This window comes from Ischnura elegans, chromosome 12 (assembly GCF_921293095.1).
Source record: "Ischnura elegans chromosome 12, ioIscEleg1.1, whole genome shotgun sequence".
NCBI classification, from domain to species: Eukaryota; Metazoa; Arthropoda; class Insecta; order Odonata; family Coenagrionidae; genus Ischnura; species Ischnura elegans.
Genome location: NC_060257.1, coordinates 54,552,949 through 54,572,166, shown reverse-complemented (window position 1 = coordinate 54,572,166; position 19,218 = coordinate 54,552,949). Strand labels below are relative to the sequence as shown.

The 19,218-nt window shown below is 39.5% G+C and overlaps 1 protein-coding gene across 2 annotated transcripts; it reads right to left on the bottom strand.

The window, feature by feature from the left end:
* Positions 1–527: 527 nt before the first annotated feature.
* LOC124169647 (trypsin-7-like) lies at positions 528–18,857 on the bottom strand. Of its 2 annotated transcripts, XM_046548301.1 has the most exons (8): positions 18,782–18,857; positions 18,605–18,692; positions 18,425–18,495; positions 12,160–12,248; positions 10,191–10,323; positions 7,425–7,535; positions 3,645–3,788; positions 528–769 (listed from the first exon to the last, which is right to left on the bottom strand). In XM_046548301.1, exons 2-8 carry the CDS (start codon positions 18,660–18,662, stop codon positions 623–625), a joined length of 753 nt encoding a protein of 250 aa, XP_046404257.1. In that variant the 5' UTR covers positions 18,663–18,692; positions 18,782–18,857; the 3' UTR covers positions 528–622. The 2 variants fall into 2 exon arrangements, with proteins under 2 accessions (XP_046404257.1, XP_046404256.1); XM_046548300.1 differs by having other exon boundaries at positions 18,605–18,851.
* Positions 18,858–19,218: the final 361 nt, after the last annotated feature.

Sequence of the window (19,218 nt, the reverse complement as noted above, 5' to 3'; positions counted from 1 at the left end):
AAAAAAAAAAATGGACAGTGTCATGTTACATACAGATCAATAAAATCCCATCATTAATGCATTTTACCGGAACCAGGACGGATGGCAAGAATTCTCGTTTTTACTGTTGACTCCTTTTATTTTGACAATTTCATTTAATTATCTATGTTTTTTCCCATGAAATGGACAACAATCGTTAATAATGTAATTTTTTCGTAAGTTTTACACTTTTAGGATGCCACACATATTTTTTTGTTTAAAAAGTTGTCATCATAGTTGCTACTTTCTCCAATTTGCATCACATATAAATGGATTGCTAACATCATACCTGTGCAACTACAAAAAAATTCCATTAAAAATGATTTTAAAAATTATGAAACAAAAAAGAGGAGTGCACGTTAAAGTGTTCCAGTTTAAATACCTGCCAGAAAGGAGGTGCATGAGGGATTTAAACAATGCTGTATGCAACGTGTTGATCAGAGAGAGAGAAATATGTATTGAGTATCCTTATTTAACCCTCTTAGTGCCACGGGCCGATTATATATATATCGGCTTTTGCCCCACATAAATTTACGTATATATTTCATCTACTTCACATCCAGGAAAAAAGGATAAAAATTTACAAAGGAGTGTGCATCTTTCATTAGATATTCAGATGTTTTCTTATCCATTTATGGATTGGTGCAATGGCTGCGTAAACTACAGTGTCATCCGAGTTTTGGCAGTGTTGACCCCAAGACACCATCCCTATTAGCTTTCCCTTGTGTACAAGGGGGCCTCCAGTATCACCCTGAGAAAAAGAAAAAAATCATTTTAGATATTAAAATATTTCTGCGTTAAATATCCATATTTGAAAATTATCATGTCATCACGGAAAATGCAAGAGATAGAGATATCTGAGCACAGATAGCCATTATTTTAGGTTACTCATCCTTGTACACCCATGTCTCGTATAGCGCAAGGGATGCGTTCCTTGGGGTCTTTGCGCTATACGAATTTGCGTTATACGAGAGCGTTTTAACATAGGGAAGATAGGGATGCGTTCCTGGTAGCATAGGTCTTGGGTATTGAATTTCCTCTAAAACATCTATATTCCCATAAAAAGCCTTAGAAAACATTATTTCTATAAATATTTATAGTTTAAAACATCTTTAAAGATAGTATTCACGCATTCAAAGACTTTTATTCACGTTAAAAAAAATTCTTACGTGCTTTCGAAATTCCATCCTGTCGTGCGGGTGGGCTAACATCTGCTATCTCAGGGGATCGTAATGCGTTGCCGGCAGTTGACGATTTTTAAAACTAGTCTAAAAACAACTGTTGTGTCACCCAGGCCCTTTTGTAGCTCATCGAAATGACAGGAAAATGCTACTTTAAATGCCATTTCATAGCTAGCGGAGTTTATGAATGATAAATCATTTTAATTTGAAGTCCTCCGAGTCATTAGCAGCTACGTGAAACAGTCTTTAAATGCCTTGAAACATGACCCAGGTTTTCCTTCCCTGAAAATGAATGAACGAGAATGCATTCTTTTCCAAAATAATATCGTCTCATCAACACTAAAAACTAGTTGAGGGGGAAAGGAGCCACTTTCAATAACAGCTTGGAGTTCATCAGAAAATGTTGCGGTGGCTGCGCTATCAACACTTGCAGATTCACCTGATATCGCCGCACTGAAAATACCTGCTTGCCGTTTAAATTCTGGAACGAACCGGATCTTTCACTTAATGTCTCGGAGCGATTACCACTCTCGTCTTTTTGTACTGATTCACCATGAACTTTCCGTATGTGTAGACCGCTTGGTTGAAGTTGGTGCGGCTGAGGTCACTGATATTTTAGCTTCGTCTTTATTCAGAATATGGCATCGTGAGTTTAAACTTCCGCGCAATATCGCTTTGACGCTCTCCATTTTCAAAGCAATTGACCTCTCTCAAGTCCTCTTCTAGGTTAATGGTTTTTCTTGATAAATTCTTGATTTTTCTACACGCATTCCTATTTTTTGCCATATTCTCTTGGTTTTTACTCTGTATGGCTCTATCTATATCACCTTCTTCTGCTGAACTGTATTCCTGAGACGCAGAAGGGCTATGACTGCGGGGAGGGAACGAAGCCATTGTGTTTAAGACTCTATAGCGGACCCTTTTATGTGTTGATGCTATTCATGCGCAACTCGGTCACTGCTCCATTTCTCCCCCGTGAATACCGATGACCTTGAAGGCTTTAGCGTAGACTCTCTACCTGGAAGTCAATCGCCCGGTAACCTACGACGGCAAAAATACGTCTCAAACCGTATTGCTGAAAAAAAAACTCATTTCCACTAGCCCCACGCTTAATTAACGATCTAAATTATTTATTATCATTCTGTTAAGGAGACGAGATAAATCTTCGGTAGGCCGGCTATCTAGACCCAATGACGAGTAATACTTTTGGAAATTGCGCAGCAATGAATTTCGATTAATATATAAACAAAAAAGAAGATTTGAGGCAAGAAATAATATTAATATGCGTAAATTGATAGAAATTTCGTGTGTACTTAGCGCAAGTTCACGTTTTATCACGAGAGCGTTTAAGATTTTTGATTAGGCTACACTGCGTTGCAATGTTTCCTCGAGGAACGAATTTGCGCTATATCGAAATTGCGCTAATCGAAATTGCGCTATACGAGACATGGGTGTAATTGTAGCCCTTCCAGAAGTGTAGTAATAACTCTTAATCTGGACAATATTATGTATATTTATCCTCTTAAAGTTATTTCCAAGTATTTATATATCCTTTTCAATTAATCGTGTACATATATCCTTTTTAATTAATTATTTAATATATTAATAATATATGTAGGTTGGCACATACATATAATTTTTAGGTAACAGCTGGAACAACAAGTGTAAGCTAAAAGTCCCATATACATATTTTAGATCACTGGCATTCATAAGGGAGTGGGCAGGGACTCCTATTTAAATTAAATAAGAATGAAAAATAATATTAAAAAATCAAGTACCAATCACTGAATTAGTTTTGTGAATCGTGCAGGAGGGATTGTTCATGGCATTCAGGGATACTCCATCTCATAGTATGATCATATCCATATATGTATGTATGGTCATATACTACTTGATAACATATATACAGTCATATACGTCTATAAGCGAGGACTTGATGAGTGAAAACCTCAACAAATGAGACAAATTGCTAGGTCCAGTCATTTTTACTCTCGAAAGCCTCTACAAGCGAGAATCTAGGAACCTCCATAAGAGAGAGATTTTTTCACAGACTTCAGATGGTGATGTATGTGCACGCTGTCTGTGCATGAGATTTTCCTGCACAGACGAACGAAGGCTGAAAATATTCGTTTCCTTGCTCATCCCCTTTTATGATGGTCGCGGGTTCGCAAAGTAATAGTTTTGGGACCCTACAAAGGCCGTACCCTCAAAATGCGGGAGTAGGTACCAAGAGCCCTCATCTTACATCACCCCCCTTTTGTGGTAAGGTCATACAGTGTGGTAAGGTTGTATGACATTGGTTTGGTTCACAAAGATTTGCATTATTGATAGTCCGTACAGTCTCCGCCAAGAATGAATGAATTATAGGTGGAGCAATCATATGCATATTGTCCTATATCTATGTACAAAAAATTGCATTTGCCAATAAAAAATTTATTAACTCACCACACATGATCTCTTTGGATGTATTGGGTCAGAAGCACATATCATGCGCTTTTTAATTCCGTTATGTTGTCCTTTACAACTTTCATGTGGGTAAACAGTTACATTTGCGTGCCTCAAATGTTTTGCTGGTATTTCCTCTCCATCCTAGGTAAAGCAGGCATGAAAAAGAATAAATACCATTCAAATATATAATTGGAATATTGATAATATGTAAAATGAAAATAGATTATAGTTATTATCTAAGCATGAAACCCTGATATAAATATGTGAATTCCTCCATGGTGGGTAGATGTAGGATAAAGGAAGGGTAGTACCCTCCATGGTGGGTAGTTACCCTCCGTCAACCCATGCTCTACACTCCATGGAGGTTAAGGGAAGGGCAGCATTACCCTTGCTGGGAAATCCTTTGCTTACCATTCATCTACCCTTCATTAAGGGTGAGGGAAGGGTAGCACTACCTTTCCTCTACCTTCCCTGGGAACTCCTTTGCTCACCATACATCTACCCTCCATAGAGGGAAGCCCTACCCTTTGTCTATCCTCTATTGAGGGTAGGTGTACCCTTTGTTTACTCTCCATTGAGCATAGTCCTACCCTTCCTGAGGCCTCCTTCGCTTACCATATACAGTAGAATCCTGATTTAAGGTTTTTCAGGGGGGACAAAATTTAAAACACTAAATGCGGACAAACACTAAATGAGGACTTGCCATTTTTTTCAGGTTTTAGGGTCTGTAATGATTGGAATGGCTTTTTATGAATAAAAAATATTATTTCAAGTACCTAAAAGGTGCTGAATGCAGCAAAAAATTCTTTAATGAAATGTTCTCTGCCCTGTGAAGGTTGGATAATACTTTTCAGGAATCGGCTAAAAAAATGGGTAGTAAAAATAAGTAATGAGAGGATGACAATTGTTTTAATGAAATATTTTAAGAAAATTCTAATAAACATCAACTTAAAACCATTCCCACACGGATTATTATTGTGTGCATTAGTGATTCCATTTTTATGCATATTTCAGTGATCTCGATGAAATTTAGAATTTTTTCTATAAAAGTGGCCTGTAGGTGACTATAGCATTTCTAATATAATAAGAAAAGGTGTAAGTAGGTACTCGAAAAATCATGAGGAATGAGTGAAATAAAGGGGCAGCAGAAGATCGCTAATCCCGAATTCTCAACTACCGGAGGTTTTCTATATCTATGCCCCCCATTGTCCCTATCCTGGATCCGCTTTTGCATTCAACCTCTATCCAAAAGCAATTTTACTTAATTATGCATAATTATTATTTTTTCCTTATCTTGACCTCGTTTAATACATGCTAAAACGGAGGTTTTCTGGAATTTTGCCAACTTAACGTTTTCTGTTGCCTCGGCGAAACAAGGGATTTATGAGCCTTTAAAAAGCCTCCTATGCACACATTTTGGATTTCGAGGTCATCCAAAAAAGTAGAATCTTATTTCTAGTATGCGTACAAGTCGATGGTGATTTAACACGATGATAACACCAGATTCGTTGTCATATATCCGCAGCCTTATGCAGGTCGAATGGAGCCGGGAGAAGTTGCTTACGCGGCGCGCTGATTACCTTGACTCCGACTCGCCTTGTTTCTCGGCAGCTTTTAATAAAATTTGGTTGGACCTTGAATGACGATTAGCTAAACTCTGTTAAGTGAAAAGGTTTAATCTTCAACAGAACTGGATTTCATCCGAAAAATTGTCAGTGCCTCTGGAGTTTGGCAATTTCGTCAGGGTTATGATGTCGAATTCAACCACCAAGGGATACCTGCCGGATTTTCGTATTTTTCCGCGCTCATCTATTCTACCGTGAGTATGCGGTGATTTTTTTCCAGCATGAGCGATTTATTTAGAGTCATGGACCGTGATAGTTCGTCAAAACTCCGATTGTCATTATCTTTTGACTTTAATTAGCACCATATAGATATTTTTGAATCGACATCGATATCAACCAGCCGCATGTCGGTAAATTGGCTCCGGGATATCTAAATTACGATGTAAAATAATGTTGTTCCGTAGGGAAAGAATGCTATCACTCACGATCACGACAGGGGAAACACTTCCTCGGTTCTTTCGCTGTTCCTCCGTGGAAACTGACCTTGGAATGGATTATAGAAAGAATCTTCTAGCGAACTGCGCAAATGATATTGGGCCTCCTCTTTTGAAAAGAGAAAGTAGCCGACTGAAAAAATATTGGGCTCATAATCGACTGCCCGTAGGTAGTAGAGTTGAAAGGGGCATAAGCCATCAATTGAAAACATAACGAGAAAACCATTATTGTAGCGGCCCTCGGAGGATAACTCGTGTCATCAGTCGTCACGTATCATCGAAGTCAAGTTCAAGAAGTGAAGGATAAGGTAGTTCGAGGTTATTAAGGGATGACTTTGCTCCATTAGATCGGATCTGATACAAAAAGTGCCTGGTGTTTGGATCAGAAGGGGAGCGAAACATTACGAGAAGACAAATCACCCAGCTTGCGAGTTGAAGGTCGCAGCGCTGCGCTCGCGGAAGAAAGCAGTTGAAGAAGCGTTCCCCGGTAGATTCTATCGACTCTTGGTAAACTTTCATGAGACTGTTCTTGTTGATGAGCATAAATTCGAAGATTTGGATGAACCGTCATGAAAAAACGTTAAATCGGGCAAAAACATTTTGAGCGGGACAAATTTTTACGACCATAAATGCGGAAAAACGCAAAATGCGGAAACACTAAATACGGATAATTTTTACATTGTCCTAATAGGGAATGAATCGGGACCCAAAAAAATAAACGCTAAATGCGGAAAAACGTTAAATGCGAAGACGTTAAATCCGGATCCGACTGTATCTACCCTTCATTGAGGTAACCTTACCCTTCATCTACCCTCTGTTGAAAGTAGCCCAACCCTTCATCTACTCTCCGTTTAGGGTAGTCCTAGGGGTTGGTGTGGTGGCTAGAGTGTAGGCTTCCCACCCCGTGGGCTTGGGTTCAAATCCCGGCAGTGGCAGAGAATTTTCAGAGATTGCCCGATTCCTGCTTGAATGTTATCTGGAGGACATTTCAAGTGCAAGACTCCGTCTGTTGGACAGGATGTTAAGCCGTGGTCCCCTTGGAGCCTTTCGTTAAGAGCAGGCTAATTCCAACACCAGGTTTCTATCCTCCCTTCCCTCCTTATCCTTCCCTTATGGCACAAATGACCTCAGTTGGTTGGCTCATCCAAATACCATACCATACCATACGAGAGTAGTCCTAAACTTTGTTTAGTCTCCATTGAGGGTTGCCCTACCCTTCATCTACCCTCCACGGATGGTAGGATCTACCCTCCAGTGGTGCACTGAGGGGGGGTTTTGGAGGTTTAACCCCCTCCCTCCAAAACTCAGAGAAAATGCAATGAATCTTTCACTGTCGAAATCAAATTTATGTTTTATCATTTTTTCACGTAGTTCTCATGAATCTCGCCTGAGAGCTCGGCGATTATACGCGAAGCAGCCACCACCAACCAGTCATTACGGTGTAAGGATAGGTGTTTCTCCAAAAATGAGGACTTTCATCTCCAATTTAACCCCAAATACAGCATGGAATCTTCATATGTACTTATCTCTCTGTCCACATTGGTTTCTTATCTATCGTATGTTATCCTTGTGTTTAGGGATAAGGCTAAATTTGTGCTAGTATGGTAGGAGCTTGAGGTAGAGTCATAATTGAGCCATAGAACAGCCAAAAAAAGTCTCTTCATACATATTGTGTATCACTGATCAGATACGCAGGAATTCTAAAAGATCCAACTTACCTTGGTTGTTCCCCAGCCGGATACATAAGCCCATGTGCTGTCAACCATTCTACTAGCCAAAGAAACATGATTCAACTTCTGATTTTTGGGATGTATGAAGGGCTTTTTCACCTGAAAATTAATTTTCCTATTGATTAATAGGATACTGAACATTGCGATTGAAAACTTGCATGTGCGAAGAGAATAAATATTGCCCCCAGTCAGGCACTAAAAGCGTACTTGTTACCCACTGCACATTTAAGTAGGTACACAATGTAATTGCCATTCTTGATGCTGACTTTGAAAACATCTCACCCAAATAAAATATACATAATTATGGCTGAGAATCCAAAATTTATATTTGAGATAGTATAATGCACTGTGCACATAACTTTACAATCATATTCCTTGTGAGTTCAAATATGTATACTATATTGCAAAGTTTGGAAATTTAAAGGGAGAATGTTATATGTTATAGTTTGGAGATTTATAGGAAGATTGAGGAATGTATTGAAGAGGTGTAGACTAAACATTCAGGCAATGGCAGGAAAAATAAGGTGAATTAGCCACTGAAGAATTACCTATTCAATCAATATAGGATCAAAAGCACTAATTTAAATTCCCCTTCTGCCTGGTAATCCCCAAATAGCAAGCACACTTTCGCTATGTAATTGATAAGTCATATGGATTAGATAAACATCCCAAGCTGCAATTGATATCCCTGCAGATTCGAGACAACATTGTTGGCGTTTACATATGACATCCGTTCAATATCCATGTTAATCCAATTAACATTGTATGGATGTCTGTCAAATATGCAAAGGACCTGCCAAACAACGTTGCAGTGACGTCCAACAGTGGCCATCGGCATGGATATTACAACTTGGATATCTATGGTATGTTATTTTTACAGCTTGTTGTGGATGTTACAAATAGGATATCTATGTAACATTGTAAAAATATGCATTGTGTAATCGCAACATGTTTTGAATGTATCAACCTTATTGTGATATCCGGTGGATATCGTCTGCCGCTTGGGATGTTAACCCTTTAGCTCCGGGAGTGTCAAAATATTTCTGCCACTGTGTGCACAACATGAGCGGGGAATATATTTTTCCGTCAACCCCAGAAATGTGCCAAGCAGGTAGTGGACCCCATAATCCAGGACTGCCTACCCTACCCGCTGATGACAGACCATGAATGTAATATGTTCTTGGTAATTACGCATGGACGGAGGACCCACCACCGATAGTATAAGAAAGAGAGATCAATGTGTTCAAATAAGTTTCCCCGGCTAATAGTCAACAGCAAGATAAATAAATTCCTCTGAAATGCAAGGATTCATTGAAATCTCTCTCTCGGAGAAGGGATAATCTGAGTAGCCCTCCCCATGATGAGGGTGCCCAATCCTTAAAAGACGCCTTTGTGCTCTCTGCCTCTAGGTTTTAGCAATTTGATCGATGGATTTTTCTTCCTCATAGGAAAATCCTCTAAAATCGCTGGCAGATTCATGTCTCTGCCTGGTTTCGCTGATGGTAGGACCCACCCCCCTTTGTGACGGTGCGGGATTCCTCCCTCCCCTTCCTTCCCTATCCCCTCCCAGGTGGCGTTGTCGGGCTCCTATCCCGGTGGTGCCTCCTTCCTTTTTCCTTCCAGTCCTCCCCCTTCTGAGGCGCAGAGGTGATAAGCTAACGCTTCCAGACCCTGCCCCCAGAAGTGTAACCTGCGAGCCAGCCCTAGGGTTTCTTATCCACTGCCTTTAGGTTTGGCCGAGTTCAAGTAACCTCGGGAAGGATGGCAATAAAATCTTAAAGAAAGACTGCCAGTGGTAAGAAAATCTGGTCAAGCGTTGAAAAACATTTTCCCTACACTCACCATGCAGGCTTTAGAAGTCTTTAAGGGTTATCTCGACAGGCGGCAAAATAACTACGACCTCTATAATTTAGGAATTAACCCGTTTATTTTCGGGATAAAATTACATGCGCATGTGCAATTGTTTCACATGGATGCTCGCGGATTGAAAATCACCGTCGCGGGATCGGCAGGTCTCTCTCCTCAAGCTGTCGGGACGCTACTCCTCGTGCCAGGGCGCCAAATCCTCAGGGTCCCGTTACCCTGCCGGCGCCAAAAGCCTTCCGCCTGTCTCCCTCCAGGCGGTGCTGCCTTCCGGCAGTGGCGCGCTGCGGTTCGAACGCCCGCCACACAGGCCATTCAAAAACATTACCATGGCCTACCCAGTGATAAATGGGTGGTGGAATCCACGTGGAACCCACGTGGAATCCACGTTGAGTGGTGGATATTTGGTGGTGGTGGATATTGAGTGGTTGGACCCACGTGGAATCCACGTTGATTTCAAGTGGATTTGTGGTGATTATCATAAAATGTTAAACAGAATTTCTAATTTGTGAAACTTAACTCTCTGGTGACATTTCGTCATTTATCATCCTGAAACCACGCTAGTTATGTGAAAATGTATTGCACATTCTATTTTTATATAATTCGTGGAAAGGCAGCCATGAGAGAACATGAAAAATCGTAGACACATATATAGAAGGTTTAGATATAGAGTGGTTGAGGTTTTAATGGTTTTAGGACAGCACCTACTGCTGTTTTAATTTTTCCACCAAATTTCCACGTGGGTTCCACGTTGATTCCACGACCAAAAACACGTGGTATCCACGTGGGTTCCACGTGGATTCCCCCACCCATTTCTCACTGGGTAAGGGTTCTCACACTCAAGATCAGATGGTTAACGCTATATGGCTCCAAAAACTTGATGCTACTTACCTGTAGTAATGCATAGTCGAAGTCAAGGCTATGGTCATCGAAAAGGGGATGAGTGATAACCGTAACAACAGGATATGCCTCTCCTTCACCAATGGAGATTCCAAGTCTTAGGTTCAATTCTTTCCTGTTCTTCCTAAGTTCCCATAAAGAAAAAATATGCGTTACTTTCCAATTATTTTTACATTTTAAAACAAAGAATCCTAAAATGGGAGAATTAATGCCAGAGTGAGAAAAACTGTTAGAAACTACAAGTATCAATTCTTAACATGGTTTTTGCTATAACACGACTTGATAATTGCTTGGTACAGCTGGCGAGGATTTTTCAACGCAAATGAGCGGACATCGGCTATAGCTGACATGGGCTAAGGAAAGTAGCAGCGGAGGTAGTAGTGGTCAAATGCATTCAGGCCCTGGCCGAGACCCAGTTTAGCGAGACCTTAGGCCCTTAGGGCCACTACTTGGCAATTAAGCCCAACCCTCCCACCCATTAATGATCGTCCTCACAGAAGGAATCAATTGTAAAGTGGTTATATTGATAATCGCTTTTGAAAATAAACATTTTGTCACAGTCTCCAATGTACTTCTTTGTTTTGTTCTTTACGTAAGCAAATTTTAAACGAGATGATAGCGTTACTAAGAATGAACTTCAGGATTTTCATTCTTTTAACTTGTGTTCACTAACTCTCTCGTAATTACAACACTTTTTAAGAGAGTGAAAAGAAAAGAGGAACACGATTCAATATAATCATGAAGTAATTGGCTCTACAAAAGATAATAATAACTTGGATTTTTGATCACTTTGCTGTGTTAAAGTCCATGGGTGCTAATTTTTCAATATTGGCAGGGAGCAATGTTTGGTTCTTTGAAAATGGGAAGTTACTTATTTAATCCAAATGTTAAATTGATGTAAATAAAAATCCATTCACTGCACATACAGGGCAGGCCCGTGCTGAACCCTTTCTTAGGGCGGAGGATGACCATGGCCAGAGGGCACCAGCACTATGCAGGGGGAGGACTACCGGGGTCTGGGGGTGTGGAATATAAGAAATAAATTATGAAATTTTAAACCTTGCCCTCTTGAGATTGAATTGAATCTTACATGACTGAATTATATTAATTTAAATTATTATTTTGTGTACTAAAGGCATTTTTAATTGTACGGTTAAATGAGACATTATTGAAATCAAAATAACTGCTCAATGTTGGTATTATGACTGTAAAATTTGTCAGTATGGGAACAGGAGGGCACCAAAGATTTCCAGACTGGAGGGCACACTAGGATATATCCCAGTGTACCAGCGGCCCAGCATGGGCCTGATACAGGATTGTTTTTCTTCATTTTTAATTTTATTGCCAAAATTTTGATTTGAAAATGCAAAAAAAGCTAAAAATTCGATTTTTTGTGCGCAAAGAAAATGCTTCAAAATCTTTAATATTCTCTCACTAAGTGTCCTGTCATAGGTCTTCTGAATTATTTGAAGACAGAAACTGTAATTAATTTATTTTTTGGGGTCGGTGAATTCCAATTTGATTTTCTTTATTTTCAAGGTCAAAAATCTCTGGTGTGCTGTAATAAATACTCTGATATTGCCATCAAATGAAGATTTACATTGAATCAACTTTGATATACAGATTAGACTTTGAAGCTTAATTATGAAGATACACCCAAGTGAAAAACACAATGTGGTAATGGATACAACAATGAATTACGTAGAATACCAATGATTTGATGAGCACTTGAATTCTCCAGGCTTAATTAAAAGCATATGTTGCGAAGAAGGGGCTAAGTTCAAATCGTTTTTAACTAAAAATTCTGGACTTTTACCATTTTCACCAGGTACAATAGGTTTCCTGGATTTCGAAGTGTAATCATTATGTAAACATCATGATGTCGTTAGCATTTGAGTAATTATTCCCCTAAACTTCTAATACAAATGTGTTTGTTTTAGGATTCATTAAGTATACTCACACTTGTGTGCAGTGGGCTGTTGTTATAGCCCATTCGTCGCTTAACATCGCAGCTCCACATATGAAGATATCCTCTTCATACAGTGAAAGCTGTCAAAAATGAACAAGAATAATGCTTGTAAGCCATATAGTGGAAAAGGTGATCTTGAAATTCATTCATTCAATATTCTGAAATAAGAATCAAATACCTACATACATCTATAATTTATTACGAACTAACAAGCCATTCGGCATTGCTTGGGTTGGACAGAACCCAGAGAAATGAGAAACTTGGAATTCATGGTCACATGGCAGAATTTTTAGGCAGGTATGATGATGGTATAACTACATAAGTTACTGCGAACAATAAAAAAAACTAGTTCCACATACTGCGCGTGAGATCTGCTTATATCCCGCTCCACAACATTCATCATTAAGTGTGTCTGTACGTGTGGAGACAAAAAACATCCTGTGAACACAATGAGGGCAGATCTGGGAATCTTTTCTGGGGGGCACAAAGGTCTGACAGGCAAACAATCTTCTCAAACTTGAGGTTAAAGAAAAGATACAACAATATTTAAGACTGGGGGGGGGGGTTTAGGTACAACAAATACCAGGGTGTGTGGGGGTATGGAATACCGACCAGGATAAGCGGTTGGTGCGAGATTGATAAATTGCAGAATTTTAAGATAAATGGTTCAAAATGGTGAGTTTTACGGCTTATCCTTACACTATTCTATTATTAATATCAATAAAAACAAGTAAAGTGTATTAGACTCAAAAATTTCTCTGAGCTCTGAGGTTTTATCCTTACGCAAAAATGTCCTAAATTAGCATTAATTCTTTTCCGCAAGTGTTTGTCTCTGAATTATGCCTGAACTTTCACAGCTTTGTAAATTTTAGGGCTCAGGCAGCAGTGGCTATTATAATCTGATTTTATACTATTTCAGATCAGATACCCTTATATCAGCACACAACTTTTCAGTACAGAGCAAATTTGATCCCGAAAAATAATGATTTTTCAAACCTCCCTACCCAGACGGCACAGAATCCTCCGCATCTAATTTGTATGCAGATAGTATCCATTGACTACCGCTCCGTCCATATTTGTCAATGGATACTATCTGCATACGAATTAGATACGGAGGATTCTGTGCTATCTGGGTAGCATGCAGTCAGCAGTGGATCCAGGATAGGGATCTAGGTGGTGGTCTATTGGGTAGCCTCCTACCAGTAGTGGGGGTCCGAACAAAATTATCATTTTAACTAGTGTAACCTGGGGCATCACTGTATCTGGATCCCTATATCCCTCTGGATACACCGCTGTTTACATTGTCTTTTTACTAAGCAAACATTTTATTATATTACTATCATTAAAAATACTGTTACAAGTAGGGGCGGTCTGATTAGGTCGGCTCCCCACAATGCTTCGGTCTATCGTGAAACATATATATGTAAGGTGCAATAAAAAGACTACCTACTGGAACTTATGTTTATGCCATTATAAAATTCTATGTTTTCATTAGTTGCTTTATTTATAACATACTAACGATAAGTGTAAAAACGTTATATAAAAATAAATATAATAAATGCGTCAGAAGATAAAAGAGAACCTGGTTCTTTTTGGAAAGGGTTTTTCACAATGGTTATTTTAAAAGTTTTTTCAGATTTCAATGCAGTTTAAAGAAAAAATATCTCTAAATTGATAATAGAATCAAAATGCATTAATAAATTTTATAAGCTTAAATATTATATAAATATACTAAGTTACTATATTTGTCAATTTCTGTTGGCTATAATAAAATTCAATACCTGTATAAGTGCAGGTAAATGACTAGTTTACCCAGACGGCACAGAATCCTCCGTATCTAATTCGTATGCAGATAGTATCCATTGACTACCGCTCCGTCGCTTTTTGTCAATGGATACTATCTGCATACGAATTAGATACGGAGGATGCTGTGCCGTCTGGGTACTCTCGTAAACATGGGCGTACCCAGCAAGGGGGAGGGGGAGCCAGCTTCCCCCCCCCCTAGAAGCAAAAATCGGACAAGTCTTTAAGCAAAATCAGTACTGAATTGAAATGAAAACATTCAACAAATTTTCTTTAAACCCAAGAAAAATGGTATGTATTAGTATAAGATATGTAACTAAAATAAAACTATACTTTTTTCAATGAAATAATCTCATAAACTAATGTCACAACTTGGTTTCCCCCCCCCCCCCCTAGACCAAGGATTGCCCTCCCCTAGACCATGGCTTGCCCCTCCCCCCTAGTTATGATCCTGGGTACGCCCTTGCTCGTAAAATTTATTTTCCGCTGAGCTTGTTGTAGAACGTAACCGTGGTGATTGATAGTAACTTTTCCCTGGGAAAAGATGTTAGAGCCATAACTTCGCGAAGCCTAACAATGAAGTAAGAAAAAAAGGTATACAATGTGCGTTCCATAGTTTATTTTTATGTATTAACAAGTTATGATCAAAAACTTCACCAAATGGTAAACATGGGCTCTTATGGGGTTGTCAATGTTTTGGTCAAAGTGGGCGTGGCTTGTCCTACCCAAGCACGGCGCCACTGAAGAGGGTAGATGCCCCTGGTCTAGAGTTCATTTTCCTACCCTACTTCCTGTCCTACCCATTCCGGCCGCACTTCGCTCCGCGCTCGAAACCAGTAGTGCACCCTCCAGATATTTACAACCTTCTTGATGGAAACGAAAAACTGCGTCAAAAACCCTCTTCCTACTTGGCAACACAGCTAACTTACTCACGGAGGTCTAAACGCGACTGAATTTCCTGTAGGCTTGGCTCCGCCTATCGCATTTTGTTTGGTTTTCAGGAAGTCACGTGCCCTTCGCCCTCACCTCACAAAAAAACTTTGGCCTATCTCTCGCTCAGTCGCAAAGATATTTGAAATGAGTTCTAGACCAGGGGAATCTGTCCCCTGCAGTGGCGCCGACTCCATAGGGCCTGAGGGGGCCAGAGCCCCCTCGAAAATTCGTTATGGGTGTGAGGAAAAAATGTGTCACGCTTGTCGATTTTCCCCGGAGTGTCCAGATATTGAGATTCGAGTTATCAGGGTTCTAATGTTGATCATACTAATCTTCTAAAATGCTTAAAAAAACCTAAAACTCATTACTTATAAAATTTCCCGGGGCAAGATCCCCGGTTTGGGCCCCCCCAATAATTTTTTGTAAGTTGGCATCCCTGGTCCTCTGACACTCTATTTTACTAAATATTTAAATTTCATAATTTATACCAATAAACAACGATGTGATTATCCTTAATCATTATGAAAAGGAAACGTATGCTAATGAAATGCATTATTTTCAAGGCGTGTGCATTGTCAACGTAATGTAAATATTGGCGACCCGCACACTACCATAGCTTCCCCTAATCTAATTTCTGGTTAATTGCGCGCTAAGCATTTCGGGTGTTTGGAACCCTAACACATCCCCGCTCTCTTGACTTACCTACGTCACAAAATGGAAGTCGTTAATTTGACACAATTTTCATACAGGAGAAGAATAAAAGATGTGAGATTTATCATATTGGGCAACATTCGACAGAATTGCTGATAATTATATAATCAATGCCGATGAGTCATCGGTAAAAAATTATCTATTTCGCGATTAAATCACTGTGAACTATAGAATTTCCTCAAAAATTCAATTTTTTACGATTGGAATGGGTGTGGAATTGTGGAGTGAAGCGTGAGGTATTTATTTTATTGAGCGACTATCAAATGAACCGCTGGCAATAAGAGCCGGTGAGTCATTGCCAGAATAAATCGACTTCGCAGTGTCATCAGCATAAGTCAACAATCCTGAAATTGCTTTGACGCTGCTCTCCATTCCGCTCTGCTATCCAGTAGCCTTTTTGCAGTGACGTGTTTACCTATTATCTCTGAAATCCTTTATAACCTGTCCCATGGGCGTACCCAGCGGAGGTCAGGGGGCAACTGTCCACCCTGCCCCCCCGCTGGGTACGCCCATGAAGAAGAAGGCGAAAAGAAATTTAGTTCAAAAAAATAGTTATGAACAAATTTTCCTTTCGAAGAAAAATGATATTATCATTAGACATGGAAATAAAATAAAAATCATTATTTTTTCAAGAAAATGATTATAAAAACTAATAAATAAATAGCTGTCATCATTTCCTTAAAATTTTGGTTTCATTATCCTTTTCTGTGCAAAGAAGTTACAACTTGAAATGAAAATACACAACCTTGTTAACTTTTCACTGGATAATTATTTATTGGTACGACGCGTTTCCACGCTGAGGCGTCATTCTCAAGTACGCCTCAGCGTCGAAACGCGTCGTACCAATAAATAATTTTCCAGTGAAAAGTTACCAAGGTTGTGTATTTTCATTTCAACATGGATTTTCACAAAGTAAAAGCCGAATCAATTGAATTCAAGTTACAACTAGAACGATCACGGCTAGTTTTGCCCCCCCCCCCCCCTCCGCCAGTTTTGATTCTGGGTACGCCCATGACCTGTCCTATGTAACTCATTGTGGACTGTTCCTTACCCTTCTTCCCTTCCATCTGTCCTTCTACAATTGGGTGGTTTCCTATTATTTTTTTATTGCCTAAATCAAAAGATTATTACTCCTGGAGTACGTATTTCACGCTTTTAGATTTTTAGATGACGATATCTATTTTTCGCGATTAAATGAAAAGTGAATATTTTCAAGCGCGCGAAAACGCGACGGGTAAGTATGAATGCTGGGAAATCTCCGTGTGATGTCGTTCTGGTTCCCGCTGCCGCAAGTGAGGTGACCTTGGGGCGTGTCTCTGAGCGCTGACACAACGTAGGATGCTAGCAGGTAGCAGAGTACCATGCTAGCTGGTAGCACTTGGCATAAATAAGGATCATTAATACCTTATAAAATGAAGAAAACTTTCCGACCTTAGCCAGTTTTAATAGGTGATTATTAAGACATGTTTCCCTGAGCTCTGCGCCTCATGCTTGCATTGGTAACCTCAGACGATGTATAACTCCTATCCTCTCGTATAGAAACTAGGTCCCTGTGACGTCACGTGGAGTGGCATCGCATGGGCGCCAATCTGGCCCTTTTCAAATGAGGATAAAAATGGACCATAGCCATTCGTCTAAACCGGTATTTCTAAAACGAAATAATTTGTATATTATGAATACAGTAATGGTGGGTAACGAATCGCAATCAATGCCTTTCGTTTTCTTTGATGAAGGAAACTACCCTATTGTAAGTTTTTTATGCCATCGGATATCGTTGTCTTGTATACTTGTATAGTTAGTTTAAATAAAACTTTTTTAAACGTTGCATGTGACTTGATAAATTTTCATTACGATAAAAGTAAAGGTGACTCAAGATATCTTTTGCACCTTGAGTTTTTTTCTGTATCCGCTACTGGCAGGAGGAGGCACCTGCCCACCTCCCTCTAGAAGAAGCAACGATCGCAAAAGTCTTTAAGGAAAATCAAGACTGGATTGAAACGAAATTTTCAAAAATATTCTCTAAACCCATGAAAAATGATATTAGTATAAGACATGAGACTAAAATGATATCTGGTGATTTTTCCGGGTATTCTTCCGGGTTTCATTTTGTAGGACAATATTTCGCCAACTGGAACGTTGGCGAAATAATGTCCTACAAAACGGATAAACGCGGAAGAATACCCGGAAAAATCACCAGATATCATCATAATCTCCGCGGAAGCCTACTTGGAAATGAGACTAAAATATTTTTTTCAAGCACATAATTTTAAAAAACTAATAAAGGGCTGTTATAATTTCCTTAAAATGTTGGTTTCATTCACCTTTTCAACGCTAAAATGTTTCTTTTTGATCGACCATAGCTTGCCCCCTTCCCCCCAGGTTTAATCCCCCCCAGGATACGTCCTTGTCGAGTAATCTGAGCCTTATTTTTATTGCACCTTTCACATACGCTTCACGATGGACGCTAGCGTTGCGGGGGCCCCATAATCTCGGGGTCCTCGGCGACCTGGTCAGACCTCCCCTGGCTGGAGGCATAATGTTCAGCGACCGCGAGGAGGGAGAAAGAAGCAGCGAAAATCTTCAAACAAAAAATAATGATGCATAACATGAGACCACGCCCTAATGTTCTCCTCTTCCACTCCTATTACACTGACCAGAAGTTTGAATTACTACATCGGAAAGGTTCGTTATTGGCTGAATCATTCGGACAATATATGAGCCACAGAATAGAAAAGTGGGGGTAAACATTAACTTTGGAGACGTCGCTATTTATTTTGAAGTGCTTTTAAATACGGATAAATTTACTCACCTGATAATTAAACGCGTTGATATGTGTGTTATTACCGACGTCATGATTCCGTGGATGTCCAATGGCAGGATCTGAAAAGTTGGTTTATTGTTTTAGCATTCAATGTCACCTGAATGTGAAAAACCATTTTTCCACTGATAAATGACTTCTGTTCCTGGTCGCAAGTCGCTTTTAGCTTACCGGTGAATGACGATAGAAGAGCTACGGCCGTTATCAGGATACCACACGAATTAGACATTTTGCGGCTGAGAAAATGACCCTGGAAATTCTATAACCAAAATAGATACTGTATCATAGGCAAACAGTAATGATATAATTGCTGAAATGGTCTCCAATAGATAACTCTCAAAATCCTGCCTTGAATCAATATTTGCCTAAGGGCGGGTGTTCAATCGTTAACGGTTCGTCGTAGAATAGCAAAGATAAGAGCGTGATGCCTGGATTTTAACTGCTTCATAAGAGGAGAATCAGATAAGTATCTGATATTATTGCACTGCAACGCCACTTCCGGGAAACTTCGTCGTATCAGCTTTTTTCGCCATATATGGCAATGCTTCTTTTCTCTTGAATGAAAAGTCATTATGACATCATCTTGGCTTGGTAGTCACGGTGACCTCAAAATGGTCCCTTGAAATGACATCCTTCGTGACTCATGATGATGTCAATATGACCTTAAATGACTACCTATCATTTTGACCTCATTTTGACCACACTTTGACTATTTGTGACCAAACCTATTTGTTCTTCTAATGACAATTCATACTATAATTTCTGTATTTAGATTATCATTTAGG